At 43.9% G+C, this 21,236-nt stretch overlaps 1 protein-coding gene across 1 annotated transcript; it reads right to left on the bottom strand.

Annotated features, from left to right (window-relative positions):
- Positions 1 to 938: 938 nt before the first annotated feature.
- On the bottom strand, positions 939 to 10,419 carry FICD (FIC domain protein adenylyltransferase). Its single transcript, XM_039861910.1, has 3 exons — positions 10,332 to 10,419; positions 8,390 to 8,748; positions 939 to 3,757 (listed from the first exon to the last, which is right to left on the bottom strand). Exons 2-3 carry the CDS (start codon positions 8,688 to 8,690, stop codon positions 2,682 to 2,684), a joined length of 1,377 nt encoding a protein of 458 aa, XP_039717844.1. The 5' UTR covers positions 8,691 to 8,748; positions 10,332 to 10,419; the 3' UTR covers positions 939 to 2,681.
- Between the last annotated feature and the right edge of the window lie 10,817 nt (positions 10,420 to 21,236).

Consider the following 21,236-nt stretch of genomic DNA (forward strand, 5'->3'; position numbering starts at 1 on the left):
GCCCATTTCCTTTATCTCTACTTTCCATACTATTTTGAGGGATACCCCAGATATCATAGCACTCTTCAGTAATATTGTAGTAAGTGGCTCTAAGGGATAAGGACTTAAAGGCCATAGTTTTAGCATTATTCTTGAAAACATTAGCAGTAATTCGTTTTCTCGTTTCATAAATGTCAGTTCCCCCTGTAAGTTATGATTAGTTGATAACTTCTTAAATCTTTTAATCTGTAGGTCCCCCCTCTACCTTGTCTTTCTCTTTTTTTGCACAAAAACAAAAATTTTTTTGTTTGGAGTAATCTGAATTAAATTCAAGCAGTGGCTATTTCTCATCTCATAAATAGTCATAAAAAACCATGTTCTCTAGAATGGCCACTCTCCTGCCGAAGCCTGTTCTGTGGATGAGGATTTGGGACAGTTGGGGACCGACACTGAAGAGCCATGAATATTTCCTTATCAATCTAGATTCAGGCATTTTTACTCTTTGCTTACTTCACATTTCACTGTTTTATTTTCTTGTTGTTGGCCAGTTCTCTGACTTTACTTCATAGTCTCAGATGTTAACATAGGCTTGTAACAGAGCTGAACCTTTTCAGACTTGAGCAGGATCCAGTTTTGGTTTGGGGTGTTGACTGTTCTGTAAGTGGATTTTCAGGAATGACTGGGTTTATGTGTTTTCCCCAGAAAATCATGAACTCATGGTAAGTAGAAACATGAAAAACTATTTCAGTTACTTGAGTCTTACTTAAAAGTCAGTGATCTATTCCTTTCAGCGTAGGTAGGCAGCTTACCCAACTAGTTCTGTCTGGTGTTCCTGTTGAAAGTACTGTCTTGGATCTGTTTCACTGCCAGAATAATAATAGGGCTAAGGTTTTGAAAATAATCTCCTCTGCATCCTTCTGACAAATGGATTATCTCTTGAATAAGACAGCAAAGTCTTAGGCATTTATTAAATAAAATACTTTATTAGAGTCAGTTATTTGTTAAAATAATATCCTTCACATATAGCTAAAGTGCCAATTTCTATAGTACAAAGCAAGCACTCTGTCAGGCCTCCTTGTTGTGCTTATAAAACCAAGACAATAGAAGAGTTAAGGTTTAAGAAATACCTTATGGCAGGATACAAATATGAAAATATTTTCTATAAAGGCTTGAATAACTATCACGGGGCCATTTCATATACATTTACACTTATTTTCCTTAATCTTTCGGAAAACCACTCTGAGATTATATAATTAGGTAACTGTAAACACTTGCTACATAAGAATAGTGACCTCATTACTATCAGTATCTGAATTCTCAAACCAGAGAACACCCTGTATATATTCACCATCATTCAGATACCGACAAAGTGCAGTACAGTGTTAGACATCATGGACTTTGTCCCTGGAAGAGAAACCTAAAGATTTCTGACCATTCTGACTCTTAAGTAGCAGCAGTTATGTTGGCACCTGTGCCTTATATGATTGGAAGAGAAGATTCTACTTCCACAGAATGACAACTTGGCCATATTACATATAACATTCTATAAGTTGCTAGAAAAATAAGGCTACTCCAAGGCAATCTGTTCTGCTTCCCTGAGGGGATGCTGGACAGTACAGTGGCTGTGGGACGTGTGGGGGTCAGGTCAGTAAGTAGATAAAGCTGAACAACAAAAGGGACATGTCCTAGCTCTGGTCAGAGATTTTCTGTGGTTCAGTGGAAACTGGTACTCTTCATTCATTGTCAAAAATGCTTATTTGGTGTTGATGTGGCATCTGTTTTCTTAGATCTGTTCCTTAACATTGACCTACAGAAGACATTAAACTCAGAGGATGGTGGGTAAGGGCAGACTTGCCCACTTGGACAGTATTTGATTTGCAGTGATTCAGTTGTTCGGTGAAACCCCAGAGAACTTTTAGACTAAAACATCTGGTCTGAGTTGCTGCAAATGAAATGAGAGAAACAGTGATAGAGAAAGAAAACTAGGTTGGCCACTCCCCTATTCTTAAAATAGTCTCGATATGGAAAACTAGCCTAGTTTGCAAACTGTGTGGCTCAAATACTCTTCCTTGAAATAAGCAGGGTATCAAACTAGAAATGTTTCAACATTCATATCTCGGAAGTTTGCTCTACTACTACGAATTAGTTACAGCACTAATCTCTTTGTAGGGGAACAAAATCCTCTAAGAAAGAAAGCTTTCAGTCATTTCTCAAAATTGGACCAGGTTCTTCCCAGGAGTGCTGACTTCCCAGGTAGAGTCACAGAACCTCGGAGCCCGTTTCAAAGAAAGACTTGGAGGAGTTAGTCCTTGGGCTCTGGAGCTCGTCCTACAGCTGTTGGCCTCTTCTCCACCTTAGTGCAAATTCTACTCCAGAAACTGTTCTGGTCACACAAGCACTGGTGCCCCCAAAGCCTGCTGGGACCACCACATGAACAGGGGCCACCAGCACAGAGAGCAGATATCTTACATTTCCTAGCTCAAAAGAAAATAAATAACTTGGCTGAATTATAAGTTATCTTATAGACAAGGCTTAATAATTTAGTTTTTTTCTTTAAAAAACATTTGGAGGTAAAGAATATTTAAGTCCCTTATCTATCTCCTTTTGCTTTGAGAGATGACAAGGTTTCTAGAAATGATCAGTTTCTTTGATTTTTTTTCTTCTCCTGGATGTTCCTTGTCACCAAGGGAGGATTTAGAGGGTTAAGGTTTCACAGGTAGTGTCTCCTTGAACCCAGAGTGGTTGGGTTTGGCCTCTGGCAGCGCCACTGGATATTCTGTTGTGGCGAAGAGGAGGGTGTCCAGAGTGGTCTCTGTACACTTGGCAATGAAACGGATGAATGGCCTCACGTCGCCTTCGTTGGCGACTTCTAGTACATGGTAATACTCAGATCTTTGCTCCTTAAGGATGGTGATGGGTGGGTAGCCTGCCTGCATTAGGATGAGGTTCATCAGCAGGCGTGAGGTCCTTCCATTGCCGTCGATGAAAGGGTGGATGTAAACGAGTTTATAATGGGCCAAGGCTGCAAACTCGACAGGGTGCAGATTCATGGCGTCCTCGGAATTGAGCCACTGTATGAACTCCTGCATCTGCTTTTCCACATCTTGAGGATGGGGAGGGATGTGGTGGCCCACAAGGACCTGTGTTGTCCGAAACCTTCCAGCTTCCACCGGATCTACATATCCCAGCACTCGCCGGTGGATCTCCAACACGTCGCTGATGGTGACAGACCCGATGCGGGAAACCAGTGTGGTGTTGATGTACTTCATTGCTGCGTGCATGCCAATGACCTCGTTCTGCTCCTCTAGGCTTTTCCCTGGCACAGCATAGCGGGTCTCCAGGATGTGCCTGATTTCTGAGAGGGTGAGGGTGTTGCCTTCGATCGCAACTGTGTGGTAGATGTGATGGTAGTATGTTTCCTCCATGACTCTTCGCAATGCCGAGTTGCCCTTGGGGATGGACATGACCTTCTTCACTTTGCTGTCGATGATGCTGAAGTACCTCTGGTCGATCTCCTCTACCAGTGGCAGCGTCCGGTCTCGGTTGACCAGGGCTTTCTCATGGTAGGGCGAAATGGTCAACGCTCTGGTGTACAAGTAATCTGCCTGGATGATGTCCTTGTCTTCTTCCGAGAAGATGCCAAACTCGTTGAGCGCATCCACAAAGTCTGGGTCCATCTTGAGGGCGTGCAAGAAGAGCTTGTGGGCTTTCTCCCGCTTGCCCTGGCGTTTCATTTCCAGGGCTTGGTTCAAAGCTGCTTTAGCTTCCAAGTTAGCAGCTAGAAAAGAGCCAAAGAAGCACTGTCAAGAAGGGCAGGCAGTGGCAAAGGATGTCCAAGTGAGCTGTCAACTGTGCTAGGCCCCAGAGGAAGCCATGGCCTTGGGGGCTCGTTCCAGCCATGCTGTTTGTGCTCTTCAGTGTGCCTAGGACCACTACATTTATGGGTGTGTTTGTTCCCCACAGCCCCATGGGGCGGTAGGTTGTTAATTGTCCACTTGTCCTCAGAGCCATTCTCTGTACCCTAGGAGGCATCACTTGATGCCCTGCCTTCTGATGGCCATAGTGAGTGGATGTATTCCTCTGTACCCACAGCTCTCATCTCACGGCCCTTCCTGTATCTTCTCTGGCTCTTGGCTGTTCTGGGGATCCATCCTCATGGTGCCTGCTCTGCCCCTGCCCTTGCCCCTGTTCCTGTAGGCCAGGCTGTGAATAGCTCCCCACTGGTATTAGCCTCTGAGGCATTCCCATCTCTAGGCCTTTCTTTAATTCTTTTAACCTATTGCTTCTCAGCTGGACCCTACCAACAACCAGTCTTCCTTTTGCCAGCCCTCCACTGAGTCAGTGTCAGCAACACATAATGGACTGGTTTTAGTTCAAGTGTCCCAGGCTCTCCTACCCTCTAGTCTTGGCCTGGAGCACTCTCCCCTTGTTCCTGTTCCCTTGGGTCACTCTTTTCACTCAGGCATCCCCTCCTCCAGGGAGCCTTCCTGTTGTGTGCCTGCAGCCCCTTTTCTCCCTTATCACCACACTAGTGTCTCTCTGTCACCTGTCAGCTTGCTTAGGTTGGGATCTCAGGGCAGACTTCTTTGAGACCCTGTGCCCTGCACACAGGACACTCTAATTCATTGATTTAACAAGTGTGGAGGACAGTGACGTCAGCATCGTGGCGGAGTGTAGACTTCATTGCTCTTCCCCTTAAATTTACAAGTTGGACAACTGTAACTCAACAAAGGATCCCCTGCTTAACACAAACACACCTGAAAGATCCATGCATTGGAACACCTGAAGATGGATGTCCTGGAAGGAGTAGGGGGGGGCGGGATGGGGTAAGGACAAAGATGAGGCTCGGCATCCACTGGCAACAATGGAGAAGCTGGGCTGCAGCCTTCACAGTACAGCCTGGATTGTAAAAGGGGCAGAACAGTTTCTCTCTGGTAAAAGGTCTCTCTCTTCCTAGCTTCCCATGGAGGCAAGGCCAGATAAATGTGGCTAGGAAGTCTTATACAGCACAGTCATGCCAACAGCTTCTGCTGGTGGCGGTGGAGGTAGTGGGAAGTGGAGCCGTGAGATCATGGACTTGCTTCCCCTACCCCAAATACCCCGGCAGAGCATAGGTGGTAGTGGTGGGGGGAGGGGGGGGAGAGAAATGAAAACAACATATCAAAAATTTGGGGATGCAGCAAAAGCAGAGCTAAGAGGGAAGTTTACAGCATTACAGGCTGTATTACAGCATTACAAGAAACAAAATTCGCAATCTAAAATCACACCTTAAAGAACTAGAAAAAACAGCCTGAAGTTGGATCAAAGGAAGGAAATAAAAATCAGAGTGGAAATAAATGAAACAGAACAAAAAGACAATAGAAAATATGAAAGAGCTTGTTCTTTGAAAAAATCAAAATTGACCAATCTAGCCATATTTACTGAGGAAAAAAAGACGACGCACAATCAGAAAGGAAAGACGAGAAGTTAAAATGGACGCCTCAGAAATACAAAGGATTGTACAATAATACTAAGAAAGGCTATATGCTACCAGACTCAATAACCTAGAAGAAATGGACAGATTCTTAGAAATATACAACTTTCTAAGCTGAATTATAAAGAACTGGAAAACCTAATAAGACCCATTTCTAGTAAGGAAATTGAAATAGTAATCAAAAACCTCCCAAAAAAACAAAAGTCCAGGGCCAGATGGCTTCACTGGTGAATTCTACTAAACATTCAAAGAAGATTTAATATCAATCCTAAACCTCCTCCAAAAAATAGAAAAGTAGGGAATACTTGGTAACTTATTTGACAAGGCCAACATTACCCTGATACCAAAACCAGGCAAGGACAACACAAAATCACAGGCCAGACTCTCTGATGAACATTAGATGCAAAAATCCTAAACTAGCAAATCGAATACAATGCATTAAAAGGATCATACATCAAGATCGAGTGGGGTTCATTCCAGGGATGCAAGGATGGTTCAACACTGCAAATCAATGTGAAATACCACATTAACAAAGATAAAAATCATATTAACAAATGCAGAACAAGCATTTGACTAGTTACAAAATCCATTTATGATTAAAACACTCAATAAAATAGGTGTAGAAGGGAAGCACTTCAACTTAATAAAAGACCATATATGACACTCTCAGCTAATACACTCAATGTTGCAAAGTAGATATCTTTTAAGATCAGAAACAAGACCAGGATACCCTCTCTTGTCACTGTTCTTCAACATAGTACTAGAAGTCTTTGCCAGAGCAATTACACGAGGAAAAGAAAGGGCATCTAAACTGAGAATGAAATCAAACTTACTATTTGCAGATGATATGGTTCTATATACAGAAAACCCTAAAGACTCCACCAACAAACTTAGAAATAACAAAATTCAGTAAAGTTGTAGGAAACAAATCTGCTGTATTCCTGTATACTAAGAATGAAACAATGGGAAGCGAAGAAAACAATATCATTTACAATTGCAACAAAAGATAAAATACCTAGGAGTAAACTTAACAAAGGAGGTGAAGGATCTCTACACTGAAAATTACAAGACATTGTCGAAAGAAATTAAAGAGGACACAAAGAAATATAAAGATATTCTGAGTTCATGGACTGGAAGAATCAACATAGTTTTGCCCATATTTCCTAAAGCGATATACAGATTCAATGCAATCCCTATCAAACTCCTAATGGTATTTTTTTTTTTTATATTTATATTTTCTTTACTTTGCATGTTGGGGGAGGGAGAAGTCGAGAGTTGGTGCTGTGGAATGTGGGGAGCAGGAGGAAAAAGAAGCCAAGGGAGGACATTTATTCTTTTCTTTCCCACCCCGCCTCCCAAATCCCTTCAATTTATGGAACCACAAAAGACCCCAGAAATAGCCAGGCAATCCCAGGGAAAAAAAAAAAAAACAGAGGCATCACATTCCCTGACTTCAGACTATATTACAGAGCTACAGTAATCAAAACAGTATAGTATTAGCAGAGAAACAGACACACAGACCATTGGAATAGAAATGAGGGCCCAGAAATAAACCCAAACATATATGGGCAACTAATTTTCAACTAAGGAGCCAAAAACAGCAATAGAGAAAGGAAAGGCTCTTTAATAAATGGCATTGGGAAAACTGGAAAGCCACATGCAAAAGAATGAAACTAGACTGCTGACAAAAATTAACTCAAAATGATTAAAGACTTGAACATAAGACCTGAAGCAATAAAATACATAGAAGGAAACATAGGCACTAAACTTACAAATCTTGGTCTCAGAGAAGTTTTTGTGAACTTGACCCCAAAGGCAAGGGAAGTAAAAGCAAAAATAAATGAGATTACATCAAACTAAAAAGCTGCTGCACAGCAAGAGGGACCATCAAAAAAACAAAAAGGCAACCAACTAAATGGGAGAAGATATTTGAAAATGACACCTCTGATAAGGGGCTGATATCCAAACTATATAAAGAACTCATACAACTCAACAACAACAACAAATCTGATTAAAAAATGTGCAGAAGACCTGAACTGACACTTTTCCAAGGACGACATACAGCCAACAGATATATGAAAAGATGCTCAACATCACTCAGTATAAGGGAAATGCAAATCAAAACCTCCATGAGATATCACCTCACACCTGTTAGAATGGCTGTTATCAGCAAGACAAGATATAACAAGCATTGGAGAGACTGTGGAGAAAATGGAACCCTCACACATTGCTGGAAGGAGTGTAAATTGGTGCAGCCACTAGGGAAAACAGTATGGAGGTCCCTCAAAAAATTAAAAATAAAGGTGCTACTGGACCCAGCAACCCCTCTTCTGTGTATCTACCAGAAAAATTTGAAAACATTTATTTGTAAAGATATATGTATCCCTATGTTAACTATGTTAAGTATTATTTATAATAGCCAATACATTTAAACAACCTAAGTGTCCTTTGACGGATGACTGGATGAAGATGATGTGGTACTTATATACAGTGGAATACTACTCAGCCATTAAAAGATGAAATATTGCCATTTGAGACCACGGATGGATCTTGAGAGCATGCTAAGTGAAATAAGTCAGATGTTAAAGGGCAAGAATCTTATGTGGGATATAAAGCAAAAAGCAACAAATTAACACATAAAACAAAAAAAAGCACACAGATACAACAGAATGGTGATTACCAGAGAGGAAGGTAGTTGGGGGGAGGATGAAGAGAGTAAAAGGGGTCAAATATGTGGTGACGGAAGGAAACTAGACTTTAGGTTGTGAGCACACAAGAGAGTATACAGATGTCATAAAGTTGTACACCTAAAATTTGTTATTAACTAATGATACCCCAATCAATTAAAAAGTGTAAACACAAATTATGAATAGATAAATAAAATGTAGCATAATCCAAAAATAAAAGCACTGAGGACAGACAGTCATTCTGTCTTACCTGGAGAGGCCTTGGTCTTGACCACCAGCAGTGCTGCATGCTTGGAGGTGACACTGAGTTCTGTGGATGGGCTGGTGCACTTGGTGGTAGCATGCTGTGCCCTGTCCAACTTGCTCCTGAGCAGATAGAAGCCTTTGAGCAACGCCAAACACTGCTCCTCCATGGCCCCCAGAGGCAGCAGCAGGGCCAGCAGGGACCCCAGCACCATGCTCAGCAGCATCACCCACAGGAAGCGGCCCCAGACTGAGACCCATTTTGGTTCAGTCACTGCCATCACTGAAGCCATCAACATGAGTGTCATCTGGACTCAGGGGTGGGCCCCTTGCACATATCCACAGTTGTCTGAGAGAGTGCTGGATCTGCAAGGAACCAAGAGTTGTAGGAGATGAAGTAGGGGAAGTAATATGTTTAGGATACGTTTCTGATTCCAGGTAGGGCTTGGAAACCCCCACGCCTCTTAACTATGACCAGGAGGTAGGGGCAAGCAAAGAGTGGATATAAATGAGGAGGGGCCAGCCTGGAAGGATTTGGTGCCACGTCCAGAGTGGTGTGACTGAAAAGCAATGCTGCCGCTGCCCAACATTTATTAAGCACTTAACTGTGTGCCAGGTCCTATGCTATGCACTAAAGACCTACGCATACTATCTCCTGCAGTCTTCAACAGTAACTGATGCTATCATCACCCCACCCTCCAGATGAGGAAACAGGTGGAGAGAGGTGAAGTCCCTTGCCTGAAGTCACCCAGTGAGCAAGTGACAGCCTTAAGACTTGAATTCAGGATCCCATGGCTCTAAAGTCTCCCGCTTCACCACAAATTCTGTGCTCTCTGACACCAGACACTGGGTGTCTGGGGGCACAAATACCGAACACACACACAGACACGCACATCCAGACACCCACCCAGATTGGCTAAGGCAGTTTTAAGGCCCATTCTTTGATAAGCATAAGCACAACTGTTTGGTGTCCTAATTTACTGCCATATGGGGGGCCATCTCTTCTTGCCCTCACCCTGATATTAACCACAATGCTGATGATCCCTTCTCTGGCCTTCCTTTCCTGGCCTGTCCAGCAGGATGCTGTCTAGAGTCCAGACAGTCCAAGCATCTCAAAATCTCAGGGTGTGGGCCAGAGCGGCTGACCACTTGCCCTCTGTGACAGTGTACATGTGCTTGGGGCTGGCACTGGGAGTGGAGGGGCCAGGTATGTGAGCCCCATTATGCTATCAGTAGCATTTATTGGGCAACTATGTTGTGCTGAGTACTGAGCTGAGTACAAGCTATACATTATCTCACCCAACCCTCGCTACCCCGAGAAGGCAAGCTACTCCAGCTCCAAGAGAAACAATGCAGAGACAGATAAGTCAATTCCCAGAAGGCCCACAAACAGGTATCAGGAATCCCCCGTGCGTCTGAGTTCAGAGTGCGTGGGACTTCACATCTATTTTGTAAGCAGTGCCTGTGCACCTGCTCCGGGCTGCTCCTGGTGCTAGGCCACCAAGACCCAGAAATGGTTGATTAGGTTTCTGATCGCTCAGGGCTCTGAGTCTAATGGGGGAGCCTGACACGATGATACAGAAATAGCTTGGTACGTGCTCTAATGGGCGAATGCTTGGCGTGCTTTGGGGGTACGGATGACGGTGTGCACCCAGGTGATTAGTCCAGGAGGTCTGGGCGCGCTTCCCGAAGGACGGGCTCCCCGGCGAGGTTGGAGTTCGTGGGTGACGCGGGTGTGTGCCCAGGAGGAAGTGCGTTCTGGAAGGCGCGAATCTCTCACCCCTCATTAGAACAGGAAGGGGGAAACTGAGGCCCACAGAGGCGAAGGGACTGGATTAAGGTTACTCTGGGGAGCTGCCCTCTTCCGAACCCCGCCCTTGGGCTCGCTGCCCTGTCGCACCCTCCCCAGCTCGCTCCTTCTGAGACCCTCGGGTTCGACCCCTCCTCACCGCACACCGTTGCCAGACCCTGTGGCCGTCTTCCCCGCATTCGCAGGCTCCGCAGCGCCGGCTGCCAGGACCTCTTCCGTCACCGACCTCTGGCCCCGCCTTCGGCGACTCGCCATTGGTCGGTCCGCCACCGTCGTCTCGGCGGATTGGCTTTCTGCACTGGTCCGCCCTTCGCATTTCCGGGTTCTTGCGTCGGTGTCGGCTTCCCGGGGTAAGACTCGCCGTGGGCCACTTCCATTGGTTAGCTCTTGCGTTTGTCTCGTGCCCGCAGCAGCCAATAAAGGACATGAGGGGCGGGACCTGGGCGACTGGCTAGAGTAGCAGGTGCGAAAACCCCCCCGGCGGATGCTGTTTTGGGGCGCATAAGGTGCAGGCAGGCGAACTCGGAAACTCGCAGTTCTGGCCTCTTGGAGATGCTACCCTTCTTACAGGTCTCATTAGGGCGCATCTTTCCTGGCCTCAGTTTCCTTAGGTGTAAAATGAAGATGCTGATGGTTTGCATCTCTTTACCCTGTTAGTCTGACTTCACAGCGGGGTTCTCATCCTCCACCCTGTGCTACCAGGGCTGCATTCTTTCTCCTTTCTCTCGCCTTCTCTCTCTTCCTCCCTGACTTTTAAATTTGGATCCTTCAGAGAAGGGCCTGGCTGCTTCTTTTGGCTTCCCAGAGAAAGAGAGAGGATTTTATCTTTATGCAGAGAGCTGAAGTCTCCATCTTAATTCTCAAATATTGAACAAGACGTCCACAACGTGCCCATAAATGATAAGCATTAAAATATTATGTCAACCGCTGGTCTTTGGTGTCAATTCAGTGCCAACAGGAGTCCCCAGTTTGGGCTGTGGTGAAGGGGGAGACTATTTAGTGAAAATAGCTTAATCACAAAACAGCATAACTCTGGGGCAACAGATTGTGAGGCCGCCCGAGAGAGGCATCATCAGTGTGGCAGCTCAGCCCCAGAGTGGCAGCTCCGCTTCTGTCTCGTAAGCCAACTTTGGTGTTAACAGCTCAGCTCCCACCCTGCTGCAGAAGGCCTAGTGTGCTTCAAGACCTGACCTCCTCCAAGACACACATTCTTCTTGGAAGCCATTCTGAGGTAGTGGTTGTGGGTGTCACCACTGGGGCCACAGAACCCTAGGTTCAAATCCTAGCTCTGCCATTTGCAAACAGTACATTTTGCAAGTGACTTCACCTTGCTTATCCCGTTTGCGTTTCTGTAAGATGAGGTAATGTGATGACAGTACATCCTCATAGGGTTTTGTGTGAGGGCAAAGTGAGATCCCATGTGTCTGGCACAGAACAGACACTTGATAGCATCTGCTGTTGCAATTTTTTCCAGGAAAGACACCAAGCCATTGTTCTTTTATTTGTTATCTGCAGAAGAACCTGTCAGAGCTCCAACTACTGGAGAGAGACCCCATTGCCATTTTGTAGGTCTCAGTCTGATTCCAGTTTAGGGGAGCCACTGACCTATAGCACAAAAGGAAGTGTCCAGGTACAGGCCACCAGAGGTGTGCTGTCATGAAAGAGACCATGGGGGGACATTGTGAGGTGAGGAACCAAACAGTTTGGCCCTTGCTGGTGGGTTCCCTGTTTATAACTTGTAACTAGTCCTCAATTTCCCCAAATCCAAGCCCTTGGCATGGAGAATGGCACATGGTAGATGCTTGAGAAATTTTATTGACTTGAATAAGAAATATCTGAAGCAGGACCAACGATGGAGGATGGTGATTACTTCTGGGGCTTCTTGTTTCTGTCTTTTGAACAAAGATCTTGAACATTGTTCTTTCAGAGTCCCTTGAATTTATCTTCTAATGGTCTAAGCAGTAATATAAAAACCTTCTGCAGAGGAGGGCCTGCTGTGAAACCAGCTAATTATGGGGGATGGTTGGAGTGGAAAGCAGTGGGGCTTTGGGGTCAGACAGATATGTGTTCAAATGCAGGGCCCACTGCTTACCAGCTGCGTGACCTTGAGTAGGTCACTTATCTCCCTGGACTGGATATGATAGGGTTTGTGGACTTCTGTTCCCTCCCAGGCATAAGGTGATGTAATCATCACTTTTAAAGACCCTATGCCATATCTAGTCCTTCTTGGAATGCCAGTGTAAACTCTTTAATGACTTTAGGTCATGATAGCAAATCTAGAAGCTCACAAGAACTCTTAGTAAAACTGCCTGGGAATGAGATAATAGGGAGAGGTGGGAGTGTGGAGACTATGAGGCACCTGTCTTGTCCAAAGTGGGTAGGAGTTTCTCAGTTCTAGCCTACATTTATTATTCTGGGGTGCAGTCCAAAAGTTGACAGCTTTTCCAATTTTTCAAAAGCAATTTCAGGCCTAGATTTTAAAGTAAAATCTCCAGATTTTTAAACAGTTGGCATGTTTTCCTGCCGGCTACAGAGGGCTGCCAGTTCCCTGCTTAAAGGCTTTTAAAATGGACAGGAGATGGTGGCAAGGCCAAGCAGAAAAACACAAATGACTCTCAGCAAATGATTGCACCACTGTCTGTGGACACCAGGGGGCAGTAATTCTCCTGGCATCACTTTCCCCATTCAATCCCCATTGTCGGGAGAGCACACTCAATTTTCTTTCTCTACTTTGCATTCCGCTGTGTTAAATGCATGAAAAATATGGTCCCTGAAGCGATATTGAAAAGTTGGCTTTCTCCGTCTTAAGTATACTGTATTGGGTAGAAATTGCCTCCCCATGGCCCATGGAGGAATTTTCTAAAAGTTTACCTTGACAGTTGACAAAGAACTGGAAAGTGGCTGCATGGGAAATGTGTCCATTATGCAAAACAAAACAAAACAACACAAAACAAAACAAAGAAAAACACTTGTGCATCTTTAAGAAACAGCTTTCAAGCATTTCTTACTGGCAGAGTCAGAGCCGATTGCTTAGGAAACACAAAACTCCCCAACTTGAGGCTATACTGCACTGGGATGGCTCCAGAATGACTCAACTTCATTTAAAAGAAAATATACCATACCTGTTCTCTCTCCCTTCACTCCCATGTTCCTCTCCTTTCCCAGCCTGCTTGGATATGTTTTTTTTTTCTCCTAACTTAAAGCTGCTGCATAAGAGGCCCCAGCAACCCTTCTCTCTGACTAATGGTTAATCCTCATGACACATACCCAGTGGAGTCAGGCCCAGGTTCTGAGGCACCCCCAAGAGACAGAGTTTTGGGGACCCCGTGTGGGTATCCCTGAGCTGATGGCTCATGCTCTGGACTCAGGGTACACATGTCATACAGTGTCAAATTGATTTTCACCAATCTGTTAACGTCTCAGACATGCAAATAAGTGTTTTCCGAGCAAATTATTCGGGGAAGTGATATTTCTTACTTTCAAAAAATTAAACATAACTGCTTTTTTTCTTGTTAAATAATCAACGATTTCTTTAAAGCAAGACAGGATCATTATAGATATAATAGAAGGCACAAATAAATAAGAAGAAAAAATACCCATGTACAACGTGCTAGATATTTTTCTATGCCATCTATTTTTAAATTGTGAAATATTTCAGACATCCAGAAGGCATAGCTAATACAATGGGTACCCATGTGCCTGCCACCCAGTTTAAGAAATACTAAATACTGTGTCATATTACCAACACACCAAAGCTCTCCAGCATCTTCTCCCCTTATCACATTCCCTTCTCTCCCTCCCACAGGTAACGACCACCTTGAAGTTGATGCCTATTGTATCCATGCATGATCTTTTGCTTTTACCCATATGTATATATTCCTAAATAATATATAGCAATGTTCTGCATATTTTCACGCATTATATATACTCTTTGTATCTTTCTGCATTTTTTGTTGGTTCAGCATTATATTTTAGAGATTTATATACATGTTGATACACATAGTTCTGGTTCATTAATTTTGCACTGCTGTGTAGTATTCCATTTACAGTTTATTTCTCATTTACCTATTGATGGGCTTTGGGATCATCTCCAATCATTCCCTATTATAAACAGCACTGCAGTGAAATTCCCATCTGATTTTTTGGCACATGTGTAGCGGTTTCTCTAGGTCAGAGTTTGTCAAAGAATCATCTGAGGAGCTTTTAAAAAAACACTCATAGTTGGGCCCACTCCAGACCAATAAAGTGCTCTAACTTTTTTGATCCCCTTGTATCTTGGCTATAAGTGGAAATAATTGTACCTGTCACGTTATCTCATTATTAGTAGTGGTAACTACCACTTATTAAGCATTTAATGTGTACTAAGTAATTTATATGTATTATTTTGTTGGATGTTTATAACCATGCAATGAAGTAGATATAATTAAACCCACTATATGGAAGGTGAAAATGAGGTGCAGAGAAGTTAGGTAATTAACCTGAGGTCATACAGCAAGCAAGAGGCAGAGCCAGGGTTCACAACCAGTCTTTCTGACTCAAAACGTATGATTTTAACCACTATGAGACCTAACGATTTTAGAGCTGAGAAGTTATACTTTAATTCCTCAGTTTGGCAGGTGGGAAAACTGAGGTGGATGGAGGGCAAGGTCAGAGCCAGGACAGCAATCCAGGTCTCTAGACTCCCTAGTCATCAACACATCAATTTCTTATGTAAAAGTATTTTGGGGAAGGGAGTGAGGAGCAAGGAGGGAAAAATCTTAATAAAGCCATCTTTTCTTCTCAAGACAATTTCTGGCTATGCTAGGGGTATCTGGATTTACTCTGTATCAATTATCCATGCTGTATATTTAACATCACCCCCCTTCCCAATTTAGCAGCTTAACCCAACAACAAACATAGTTCATGAGTGTTGAGAATCCGGGAGCAGCTTAGCCAGATCCATCTGACCCCAGATCTCTTCTGACATTGCAGTCACGCTGGGTCTGAGGGTTTGGCAGGGGCGAGGACCCGTTTCCAAGGTGGCTCACTCATGTGGGTGGCAAGTTGGCGCTGACTGGTCACAGGGTGCTTCAGTTCTACTCTATGTGGGTTGCTTGAGTGTCCTCACAACATGGCTGTTGGCTTCCCTCAGTGTGAGTGATCCAAGAGCAGAATGTCTTTTATGACCTTGCTTCAGAAGTCACACACTGTCACCTCTGCCGAACGCTATGGGTCACAACATAGAGCAACCTTGGTACGGTGTGGGAGGGGACTATCTATGGTTCACCAGGAGGTGAAAGTCATTGGGGACTGTCTTGGAGGCTGCTACCCTACACCCACTGTGCCTGGCCTTCCTCAGTCCCAACGGTTCTGCCCAACAGCCTGGCAGCACGGACTTCAGGCCCCTTTGGCCTTGTGTGGTTGAGAGGCAGGGAGCTTCTGCCGGTACGAGACTTACCTGTGAGAATAGTGGGCTCCCAGTTGCTGCCTGCCTTTCTCCTAGCTGTTTAATGAAACCTTTCAGGTCATGTTGACATGGAGACTGGCTCAGGTGCTCAAGATGCCATCCTAGATCACAGCCTCTAAAAGATATAACTAACACCCTCTCTTCTACCTGTATGGTGATGGTAACTCAGGGTGGTCATTTGGCCAGCATGGAGTGCAGACCCAGAGAAGCCACTGTCTGCTCCTCCCCACTCTCAGATTTCTCAGCTCTACCTGAGTGTAGGTTGTCCCTTCCTACAGTGTCCATCAGCAAGACAGACAGGGCGTGGGGGCTCTGTGCAGAGAGGCTGCAGTTCACCCTGGGTCCAAATTGCAGTCCCTTTGGCTGCACCCCGAAAGCTCTCAGTGGAGCTTTCTGTTGCCATAGTAGCATGGAGGGAAGGAAATTAACATGGGTGCTTGGCTAGCCAAGAAAGCCAAGCTTTTAATAGGCATTTCGCCCTTTTAGATAGATGAGAATTCCTAGGAAGGCTTTGGATGGACATCAAAGGGTCTTTTTTCAGGTGCTGAGGAAATGCTCTTTAAAAAATTATCGTGAAACCTAATCAGAAAGACGGCAGTGGATTTGGAGTTCTTAGAGGAACTGGAATATAAGTTTAGAGCCAAGGCAACTTTTTTTGTTTGTTAGTAACGGCTTTCTTGAGATATAATTCGCATAACACACAATTCATTCATTTAAAGTGTACACTTCAGTGATTTTTAGTACATTCACAGACTTGTGAAACCATTACCACAACCAATTTTAGAACGTTTTTGTCACCCCCCCAAAAAGAAACTCCATACCCTTTAGCGATCATTCCCCATTTCTCCACCATTGTCCTCCCTCAGCCCCTGGCAAATCTGTTTTCTGTCTGTATAGATTTCTCTGTTCTGGACATTTCCTATAAATGGAATCATATAACAGGTGCCCCTTTGTGACTGGCTCCTTTCCGTGCTTTTATTCTTTGCTTCCTTAAGGTTCTCCATAGTTTCTCTAACAAAAGTGTCTCCAATCTCTCTGAGAACAATTCATTGGCTGGGGGTGCAGCCGTCACATTAGACCATGGGCCGGAGATGAATGGAAATGAGCAGGTTCCTCCAGTGCCACCAACCCTGACCTTCTCTCTTCCATTTTAGCCTTCTGAGCTACTCTGAGACAGAAGTGGGGAAAGTAGCCCCTTTGGAGCATGACTGGACAGGTGTCATGCCAGCATGAGCGGACCTGCTTTCCACGTCTCTCTTTTTCTGAGGCTGGGGTGGGGGAATTATGATCACAATCAGCAAGTGCCTACCAAGTGCCAGGCAGCAGACTAGGAGCAGCACATGAGTTAAGACTATCTCATTGCTATAGACATTTTCTTTCTTTCTTTCTTTCTTTTTTTTTTTTTTTAATGGGATTCACTGAAAAGCCACCTCTTCTATTTCATGAAGATGTTCGCTGAGGCTATCATCTGGGTTAGTTTTCTATTTTTCAGCCATAAACCATGAATGTAGAAATAACCTCACTTTTCAGCCTGTTAGTCTAGATAGTTTGCTTGCTTGTTTATTTATTTTATTTATATTATTTTATTGTGATAAAATACACATAACACAAAGTTTACCTTCTTAACCATTTTTAAGTGTACAGTTCAGAGGTATTACATACATTCACATTGTTGTACTGCCGTCACCACTCTCCATCCCCATAACTCTTTGCATTTCTCAAACCGAAGCTCCGTACTCATTCAACAGGAACTTCCCATTCTATCCTCCCCAAGCCTAGGAAAACATCCTTCTACTTTCTGTCTCTGTGGTTCTGACTACTATAAGTGGAACCGTACAATATTTGTCTCTGTGTGACTGGCTTATTGTACTTAGCATAATGTCCTCGGGGGCCATCCATGTGGTAGCACGTGTCAGAATTTCCTTTCTTTTTAAAGGTTTAATAACATTCCTAGCGTTCACTTTTAACATGTCCTATGTACAGTTGAGAGGCGAGCCTAATATAATTTTTTAAAAATTTTAAACATTTTATTTTTTTTAGAGCAGTTTTAGGTTCACAGCAAAGTTGAATGGAAGATACAGAGATTTCCCTTATACCCCCTGCCCACACATGCACAGCCTCCCCCACTATCAACATCCTCCACCAGAACAGTACATTTGTTACAAGGAATGAACCTACACTGACGTATCATTATTACCCCAAGTACATGGTTTACGTTAGGGTTCACTCTTGGTGTTTTATATTTGATGGGTTTGGACAAATGTTTAATGACATATATCCACTGTTACACACAGTATCGCACAGAGTATTTTCACTGTCCTCTGTGCTTTGCTTATTTATCCCTCCCAACCCCAAACCCCTGGGAACCACTGATCTTTTAACTGTCTCCATAGTTTTGCCTTTTCCGGAAAGTCATATCGTTGGAATTATACAGTATATAGCCTTTTTAGATTGGCTTCTTTTACTTAATAATATGCATTTAAGGTTCCTTCTTGTCTTTTCATGGCTTGATAGCTCATTTCTTTTTAGCGCTGGATAATATTCCATTGTGTGGAATGTACCACAGTTTATTTATTCATTCACCTACTGAAGGACATCTTGGTTGCTTCCAAGTTTTGGCAATTATGAATAACACTGCTGTAAATATCTGTGTGCAGGTTTTTGTGTAGACATAAGTGTTCAGTTACTTTGAATAAATACCCAGGAGAATGATTGCTGGAGCCCATGGTAAGAGTATGTTTAGTTTTGTAAGAAACCACCAAACTGTCTTCCCAAGTTGTACCATTTTGCATTCCCACTAGCAATGAATGAAAGTTCTCATTGCTCCATGTCCTCACCAGCATCTGCTGTTGTCAGTGTTCTGGATTTTGGCCATTCTAGTAGGTGTGTAGTGGTATCTATTTGTTATTTTCATTTGCATTTCCATGATGACATATTATATAGAGCCTGATGTAATTTTCCCATTGACAGGTGTCTGGTGGGTTGGTTGAAAAAGTTGCTTGGAGTACAGAAACTAAAAATTTTATATCCTAGACTGATTAGGTTCTTATTGAATCTTACAGCTTCCATTTATAAAAGCCCTCCCTGTGGCTCCCCCTCACCGTTTTTGGTATGTTTTTTTGTGAGGCGGGGCGGGGGACGATATTGACCATCTACACTCCAAATGAAAACTGGGAGTCAACAGAGAGAAACTGCCAGGCGAGAGTTACTCCTGCCACATCACCTGTAGAAAAGTTAGTTGTTCAACATTTTCCCTTTACATGGATGCATTTAATTATGTGGGGAGTGGAGTGTTCAGTCTCATGTGTTAGTACTTATGGCTTTCAACAGGGAGGGAATTAAGAGGCTCAATCGGAACCGGAATGGAGGGCAAATGATAACTTCTAGTGTATTTGGAAGAGAAGGAGGTGACCTCAGATATTGCAGAGAGAGCCTCTTAACGATGATGCTCAATATTTCCTGTAGCTCCTGGGGAAGTAGCTGGAAGCCCCAATAATAGTAACAGTAACAATAATAGTAATAATAACAATAATAGCATTTGTGCAGGATGATCTCATAAATCTCTTTTGCATGCATTATCCTACTGGATTGTCATAATAACCCCATGGAGTGTGTGTGTGTGTGTGTGTGTGTGTGTGTGTGTGTGTGTGTACGTGTGCTGTCTCTGTGTACCATGCAGATACTGTTTCCATTTTAGAGTGGGAGAAACAGAACCAAGAGGTGACGTAATCTCCTCAGGATCCCACGGGATTTGCCTCCTGACTTCAAGGCCTACTTATTGCTTATTTGGTTTTTCTATGGTACAAACTCCCAGTGGGTGACAGGGGTATACACTTTAGAAATGACAACAGGCAAACTATGGCTTGTGGGCCAAATCCGGCCTGCCACCTGTTTTTGTAAATAAAGCTATGCCCGTTTGTTTACATATTGTCTCTGTCTGCTTTAGTTTACAGCAGCAGAGTTGGGTAATTGCAGCAGAGACCGTATGGCCCTAAACCTAAAATATTTACTGTTGGGCTCTTTATGGACGTTTGCCGATCTCTGGTAGGGCTTTGAGGCCAGACAGTGCAGTTGGAAACCCACGTCTGCCACTGAGCCATTGTGTGACCTTTGACAAGTTCCCTAGCTCTCTCTGCCTCAGTGTTCTCATCTGCGAAACAGGAATGATCACGGTGGTTACCACGTGGATTATGGGAGGAGTGAGTGAGCTCTTGGCATGCAGTTCATGGGAGATGTTATTGCTCTTCTGGACAGCTGGCCTTCCTGCATTTGGAAACGAAAATGTTCTGAGCTGCTTTCCTGGCCAGGGTGCTGGCAGGCTTACACATCGGTCACTGACACGTTCACAAACTTTTCAATCGAGACTCGGTCCTGGTGGGGCTGGGGAATTAGCTGTGGGTTATCGAGAGTTGTTCCCTGTAGTGGGAGCCTGGTCATTTTCACAGGCCCCCAGTTAGGCTGCTGTGTGAATGAGGGGTCCTGGCCCCCTCACTTGAGGAAAGATATGATAGGTTGAACCCTCCTCAACCCTAAAACATAAGCAAGAGGAAATTGCATAATTTCTTGGTGAGATTTTCAGAGAGGGGGTATAAGCCATGTGCAAAGTGAGTTTTGGTAGCTGGTGACAGAGAGCCAAGTGTTAGTCTGAAATGAACCACTTGATGTATCACTTTGGCTCAGTTTGGTGGTTAAAACACCGGATCTGAAGACTGACCTGGGTTCATGTCTGAACTTCATCATGTCTCAGCTATGTGGTGACCTCAGGCAAATGACTCCATCTCCCCAAGCCTCAGTTTTTCTAGCTGTAAAATGGGGCTAACAGTAATACCTTTAACCCATCTGTGCATCATCTGTTTTATTATTTACTTAACATTTTTCTTTAAATCAACTTTTTATTAATCAATCAATCGATTAATTAATTAATTAATTTTAAGTCAACTTTTAAACATAGAGCTTCACTCTAAGGCAGTGATGTTAGTGTCATCACAAGTGCAGAGTGGTTTTTCCTAATATATATCATAGCTGTTTTCAAAAAATGTTTGTCCCACCAGAAATTAAGCTTTACAAGGACAGCGATTTTCATGTATTTTGTTTGCTGGTATATTCCCCAGCCCAGTACCTGGCCCGTAATAGATGCTTAATAAATGTTTGTTGAAATAATAAATGAATGAATGAATGAACAGACAGCCTGAAATCATCCTCCATGATTTGGGAAACATTGAGACAATTCGCAGTGGTGTGCTTTGCTCCTGTCCTGTGATAAGCATTTGATAAATATTTGCCATTATGATTTTTAGCTTGGGCAGAGGAACGTGGCATCCTCAGGTTGGAAGACCTCCTGCTCCCCCTTGCTCCCCCAACAGCCATCCTCCCATCTCTTTGGTTCCGGGTGAGGGGACCCAAACCCGGTGAGCTGGAGACATCTTTTGGCTACTTCTGAGTGCTTGGTCCAGATGGCTGGAATGAGCTGAACCTCGACAGTTGGAAAGAAGCCGTGGGGTCTAGAGAGAGATGTTCATGGTACGTGGGGGCTCAGGGTACCAAACAGCCAGATCGGTCCTTAGCCATTATTTGTTATCGCCACAGGCATTTTTGTGA

Source organism: Pteropus medius, unplaced genomic scaffold (genome assembly GCF_902729225.1).
Source record: "Pteropus medius unplaced genomic scaffold, Ma_sr-lr_union100, whole genome shotgun sequence".
NCBI lineage: Eukaryota > Metazoa > Chordata > Mammalia > Chiroptera > Pteropodidae > Pteropus > Pteropus medius.

Bases quoted from the DNA above. Each gene is read 5' to 3' on its own strand.
- FICD (XM_039861910.1), bottom strand. From the start codon at position 8,690: ATGACACTCATGTTGATGGCTTCAGTGATGGCAGTGACTGAACCAAAA. The intron at 3,758-8,389 runs GTAAGACAGAAT...GCTCTTTTCTAG, and splicing joins CAAGACCAAGGCCTCTCCAG to CTGCTAACTTGGAAGCTAAA.